We start from the raw sequence: 6,918 nt of genomic DNA, 5'->3' as shown, positions 1-6,918 counted from the left end.
GTAACACAGAGAGCTTGCCACATCATTCTGAAGGCTGCTACAGTGGGGGCAAATGAGAAAGTGCTGATCTTCTCTTTGTGTACTACCAGCTCCAAGAGGAGACATTCAGCCCACAGTCCTCAAATCATACATATACACCTGAGTTTATTGGGGAAGAGGGGAGGGGAGGGGAGAAGAGAGGGAGAGGGAGAGCAGAATGCTTCCTTAGCCAAAAGGTTTGGTTCTTACCTAGACTGAGTCAGCATTAGTGTTTGTTGAAATAAGGACTCTTCTCTGGTTTTGCATTTAGCTTTTGTAGATCTGTTGACCTGTGAGGTCTCTAGTTCCTAGATGCTAGAATAACAAAGGCATCACATACAGAAACATTCATGGTAGCCTCAAGAGAGTAATCAAAGCTTTCTAGTCCACAGCAATTAAATGACATACCACCTTGAAAGCGATAAACTTTACTTATTTCAGATGTTGAAAAAAAACCCACTTTTCCATAAGTCCCCCAAAAATCCATCCTTTCAAATTGTTTTCAGCTAATATTCATCCTCCATTAAGGGTCCATTAAGGATTACTCTACTCTGGAATAAGGCTGTAATTTAGTTATGATTACAGGAATGTAATCCCTTTCCGACAATGGCTCTTATTTTAAAAATGTTGCAAAAGAACAGAAATAAGTACATGGTAGATGCATGAAGTATGGCCCGCTACACACAATTAGGACTTCCTATTTTGCATCTCCTATTTCAGTATGAATGCACCTTTGCTGTTTTGAAGGCAAGTGCACATCCTATGTAGGTCATTCAGTCTGCAAATTACATACATCTCTGCTCTTCAGGCAGTTTCAGTGCAGTTCCTTACTGCAGTATTTTGAGGATAATCATCCTCTCCACTGCCCACCTTGGCATCCAAGGCTTTCCTTGCAAAAGGTGTACACACATTTCAGCAGAGGAACAATGCAGTCGTGATTCTTCAGAATTACTACAGTAGTATTGAAACACAAACCCAAATTTGGCGCAGCTTCTAACTCTTTACAGAGAAGTTAATGAAGTCTTTATTCTTCAGCTGCCTGCTAAAGGCACTGCTTGCAGTCATTTACAAGTGTTTAAAATTAAAACATGAAATGCATCACTGAAGATCAAAGCTGGACTTCTTCAAGTGTGTAGCACAACTCCCTCCGCATCACTTAGAGAACTTTGTTCAACACTCACGGTGTGCTTTGACAACACATCCACCTCTACACCTTCCCTTACAGTGAGTAGTGCAAAGTTCAACCTGTTACATGATTTTACAAACCTGCTCTGCTTTGTAGCTTGCCTTCTGATTTTTTGGAATGCTGCTTTCTGCCCCACCCATGTCACTTGCCCAGTATAGACTCTTGCAGGGGAACAGGAAGGCAAGATCCACTCCACTCCACTGTGCAAAAGCTAAAGTATGCTGAGAGTCCAAGTAAACAATCAGAGAAAGAATTAAAAAAATTTAGTAGGTCACCACCTGAAGTGCAGAACTGATGTATTTATAACTAAGGAACTACTGAATACATAATTTATTATTGATTCTCCTTCCTTTGAGCAATAGTAACATAGATCACTTTAAACTATTCTTCCATATTTCTACTATATATCCTAACCACTAGAACTTTATAATGATGTAAACCAAAACAAAAAGGCATAAATGTCAATATGAATTGTAAATTGTATGAATTCATAAATTGTATGAATTAAAAAAAAAATCAGTACAGATTCACGCAATACTCATGTATTTCACTGGAGCCCATTTCATTTCTACCAACCCCACAGCACAGGCTCCCTAAACCAACACACAGGTTCATCTTCTGCTTCGAAATAAGGCTACTCTACCAAGGCTGCTGGCTTCTGATACATCTCCCACAATAAAAGAATGAATGCTATGTCTTCTTTTTAAAAGACTTTATTAAAGAATATTCAGTCAGCTGTATGAGACATTTATGGAACCTCATTACTGAGTTAAAGTGCCATCAGTCAAGCCAAACACACTGAGAAGCTTATTCTCTTCAGTCTAATTTGCATGAGGTCTTAGTTCATGCCATGCAAAGCCCTATCCAAGACCATTATACATTTTGCAACTACCCTTTAAATGAAACCCGAGGTTTCAAGAAACAGCAAGTTCAACGCATGTGAAAATAAAAATACAACTTGCACAACCAAGTGTACTTACACATTGAACAGCAGCAACATCACAAAATAGCTGACTTTGTGCTTCACAGCAAAACTGCACATGGCTCAACAATTTTGTTCACTGAACCATGGGGCTGACAAGCCTTTGAAAGGCACTCAGAGGCCTCAACAATTACAGTGCAAGGAAAACTCTTAATTCCATTTATCATTGTGATGATTCAAAAAAAGATTACTAAGACTTATTTTCAAATTATTTTTTTACAGAAGTGTTTCACCATCAGTACCCTGCATCGTCCAGCAAGACACGTATTGACAAATATGCTTATATATTGCAAAACAAACTTCTGCTTAATTTTTATTTGTAAAACATGAGTTGCTAAGCAGATTTAACCAGAAATTATATTCACGCCCACAATTTTTTTTTAATTTTTCTGAATGCCTGTCTCTTGAAGATTGTCTTTCATTTCAAAACAGAGTTCCAAAATAAATCACTCTTTCATTTCATACTTACTGAGCACAATTCTGTATTTCCACAGCATTTAAACTGAGAATTTCACTGCTGCCAAAATGCACTGCATAGCTATCTGCATTCTTTTTTGCAGAGACTCCCTAGCACTTACTTCAGTAAGCCAACCATCACTTCACTGATATCCCACAATTTTCTTGCAACCAAGTCATCCATGGCTTTGGGCAGAAGTTCTTCCTCTTTGCAGTCTCCAAAATACTTTCCTGACACGCCTTCGACGTCAGGAGAAGAGGCCAAATAAATAGATGTCTGGGCTCCTTCCAGAGGAGTTTTGAAGAAAGCCCACGACACCAAGTTGAATAGAGGTTTGGCCAGCAAAGGAATATTCACATGTCTGCCTAGATTTGTTCTGACAATCCCAGGATGAAGGGAGTTGACGGTGACTCCAGTCCCCTCCAAGCGACGGGCCAGCTCCCTGGCAAATAGTATGTTAGCCAGTTTACTTCGGCTGTAACAAAAGCTTTTATTGTAGCTTATTTCACTGTTCAAGTCTTCAAAGTTGATCTCTCCATATTTGTAAAGCTTTGAGGACACTACAACAATTCTGCTTGGGGCAGAATTTTTGAGGAGGCCCAGAAGAAGGTTGGTGAGCAAGAAGTGGCCCAAGTGGTTTACACCAAATTGCATCTCAAAACCATCCTCTGTCTTCATATATGGACACTGGAATATCCCTGCATTATTTATCAGAACATCCAGCCTTGACTCTTCCTTTAAAGAGGAAAGAAAAAAAAATCATTCAGGTTTAGAAGTCCCATGTATAACATTATTATGTTTCAATTTCTCACTGGGCATTATTAAAAAAGACATAATTACATATCTAGTTTTCTGAATTGTAACTTTCTGATAATCTCTTAAAGCGTTGCTGGGAAAAAAAACACCTTTAAGTTGAACTACCGCTAAACTGTGCACTTGACCCCAGTAGGATGCAAGTACCTGAGAGTAGGTCTGCATCAACTTCTAATGCAGCAAAGAACACAACTACTGGCTTCTCCAAGAGCAGGTTTTTCTACAGCAATTCAGTGATAAATTACCTTTGTGATGAATTCTTTTCCTCTTTAAAAAGCAACCTGTCTTTTGCATTACAAGAGGACACACGTCAATTTATGGCAAATCTCTGCTACAGCAGAGGGATCTAGTAAGCAAAAGACATGCAAGCATGGAATACAAAGTGTTAGCACAAGGAATTAACCTCAGGGCTGAAGAGGAACCATTGAAAAACTCTGCCAAATAATGTTTTCATTATTTTAAACTTGTCTTACTTTAAAACCAGTACACATCACTCTGTTGCTGGGTGAGAACTATGGAGCAGTACTCATAGAAAAGTAACACTTGTTTCACGTAATTCAAGTCCAATAGGTCTACTCAGGAACAGAGGCTCTATGAGGTGCTCGCCACATGAGATTTGATGGATCACTATTCTGGTTCACATTAGTAAAAAATCAGACTCAAGGATATATGTTACACTCTCCAGGATCAAAAAATATAAATAATTAACAGAGAGATGGCATTGATGATTTAGATATATGCATCATGCACTTCATGCTCCAGAATCCACTCAAAAATTAAGAGCTCTCCAATTTGCCCAAAACTGAAAACTGTAATTAAAAAAAAAAAATTAAAGTATGCTGCATAAATAAACTCTGAATTCAACATTCTTACCCACCTCTGACAAAAGACTGTGAAAGCACGATTTATGCTTGCATGAATCAGAGGCAAAGGTATTAATTTTCTCTAAGAGCACTGGGAGTTTTCTTTGCTTTTAATTCTTTAAAGCCAATGCAAGGACTGGAAGACAAGCCGAGACAATCTTTGACCATTTTGATGATAAAAATAGAGAGCCTCATAAATGAATTCTGCACCATTTCCCTTTTATTTCACTGCCATTAGCAGCAAAGATACAAAGAGCAAACCCCAAATCTGCACTTGGCATTCAGTTAAAGGTGCTGGCATCTGATCACTCAAAACTTCAAGTACTTCAATCTCAGACTGATTTCCGTGGAACTTGTGGCTGCTTGGTGTTTCATACAACTGGGTCCCAAAGACATGATCCAAAGAGCACCAAACTCACTTCTCCTCTTCACCCAAAGGGACACGATGGTCAGTCACTATCATTAAACCAGGACAGGTGTGAAGAAGTACTGACTGCAGATTTGCTCACTGAAGTGATCCTTCTTTCTTCTTTAGAGAAAAATATCTGACTGGAGAATTTATTTTGCAAGACTTAACACTTCAAGAAGCAAGACCTCCACATGTGCTATTCTGTGAAATTCCTACATGTAATAACCTAGAGTTATGCGATCAATGCCAAGGAGGCAGCTACCACGACCAAGGGCAGCAGAGTGCACAAAACATTGCTTTGATGGGCAGTGCTATTCCCTGCAGCCTCTAAGCTCACTTTCACTTTCTCCATTTTCCCATGGAACCCTTCAATACTTCAGTCTTTTATTTTTTTTCAGTGAGACTAAGGAGTGAGAGATATAATCACTTTCAGTCATGCAAAGTAAAGCTCCCACAAATAAGGCTCAGCAGTGGGAGTGCAACGTCTCTCCATCCTGCCGATGTTTATATCTTCTTTATGTCAAAAAAAACCCCACAGGAACCCCCAAACAAATCCCTAAATAACAGCTCCAAAAAGGACTCAAAAATAGAGTCAGTAAATTACATAACCTTGGGTGGAAAAGTTCTTGAAAGTATCTCTTGAGCTTGCATCCCTTGTCATTCAAGTTATAATGCAGGCATCAGCAGTACTCTGAAGACAGCACACTCTCCTTTCCTTTATCTATTTCTCACTTAAGAGCCACTCTGATACTCTGTGGTTATTACACAAATTTTATATCCTTTCATGCATGCAGGTTTTCCTACAGCACTGAAACAAGATCAGAACTTATCACTGGATTCATATATATATATATATATACACACACATATATATAGACTACAAAGTGTCCCACCAGAGAACTTAAAACTTGACACTTGACTTTTAGAAAAGCAGTTTTAAAATTAATACAATACAATGCCTATTTTCTTTCCCTCTTACAACAGGGTCTGAGCATCTTTTAAGCACTTAACAAATCCCTGAGCGGCAGCAGAATTTATTAAGCCTGGCTTCCCATGACTTCATGTCTCATGACTTGAGTAGCTAGATGTGGTGAGATCAAAGTCCAAAAAGATGCTTTTGGTGGGAATGAAACAGTCCCTCCAACAATGCTTCTCTCTGCTCTACAAATCTAGTGGCATTTCCATCAGGCAAAGCAACTGGATGTCCCCACTCTCCTTAAACTCAAGTTTTCAGGGAATCTGCAAATATTTTATATATTCAAAAATGCCTATTGACTAGATTCTGCTGGTGGTGGGTGAGAGATTTAAATCCGTGTGGGGACACAACCTAAGGTGGATGTCTGGAGCATGTCAGCAGTGCATCTGTCAACTTTTATTTTTCTGGTGGCAAAGCTGAGCTGTAACACTAATTTAAACCAACAAAAGTTAAGCTAGTTAATTGAAAAAGAAAGGAAGAAATTAATTTATCTCACACATAAACAAGCATTTCCTTCCCAGAACAGAAAATATCAAGAATATTTTAAACCAAAACAGACGAAACTATCAGGAAGCTCACGCTTCCAAGAGCTAATTTACGGCCAGTCTGCTTACATCCTCTTCCCAAACCCCGCGGTGACCTCAGCGACTTCCCCAGCCCCCGAGCGCGCTGCTGGCAGCAGGAACTGCCTCGTCCAACCCGCATGGAAACCCGGGCGCCGGCGCGGAGCTCAGAGGCCGCCGGCAGCAGCGCGCAGCCCGCGCCTGCCGTGCCCTCTCCGGGCCCGGGGCAGCGCGGCGCGGGGACCCGCGGGCCCGGCCCTACCTGCAGGACGCGGTGGCAGAAGGCGCGCACGGAGCGCAGCGAGGCCAGGTCCAGCTCGCGGACCACCAGCTCGCCCGCGCCGTCCGCCCGCTCGCCCACCTCGGCCCGGATCTCGCGGGCCGCCCGCTCGGCCCGCGCCCGGTCGCGGCAGCCCATGATGACGCGGGCCCGCATCCGCAGCAGCTCGGCCGCCGCCGCCCGGCCCAGCCCGCTGTTGGCGCCGGTGATGATGACGGTCTTGCCCCGCATGGAGCCGCCGCGCCCGGGCCGCGCCGCGCCCCGCAGCCAGCGCCAGGCGGCCACCAGCAGCCCCGCGCCCAGCGCCAGCGCCGGCAGCGCCGCGGCCATGCCGGGGCTGGCCGGGCCGCGCGGGGCCTGCTGGGGCTTGT

At 42.4% G+C, this 6,918-nt stretch overlaps 1 protein-coding gene across 1 annotated transcript; it reads right to left on the bottom strand.

Annotated features, from left to right (window-relative positions):
• Positions 1-1,901: 1,901 nt before the first annotated feature.
• On the bottom strand, positions 1,902-6,912 carry RDH14 (retinol dehydrogenase 14). Its single transcript, XM_068183408.1, has 2 exons — positions 6,530-6,912; positions 1,902-3,378 (listed from the first exon to the last, which is right to left on the bottom strand). Exons 1-2 carry the CDS (start codon positions 6,875-6,877, stop codon positions 2,761-2,763), a joined length of 966 nt encoding a protein of 321 aa, XP_068039509.1. The 5' UTR covers positions 6,878-6,912; the 3' UTR covers positions 1,902-2,760.
• Positions 6,913-6,918: the final 6 nt, after the last annotated feature.

The sequence above is a fragment of the Anomalospiza imberbis genome, chromosome 3 (genome assembly GCF_031753505.1).
Source record: "Anomalospiza imberbis isolate Cuckoo-Finch-1a 21T00152 chromosome 3, ASM3175350v1, whole genome shotgun sequence".
NCBI lineage: Eukaryota > Metazoa > Chordata > Aves > Passeriformes > Viduidae > Anomalospiza > Anomalospiza imberbis.
Note: the sequence above shows the minus strand (reverse complement) of the source record. Positions and strands in the feature narration are given on the sequence as shown.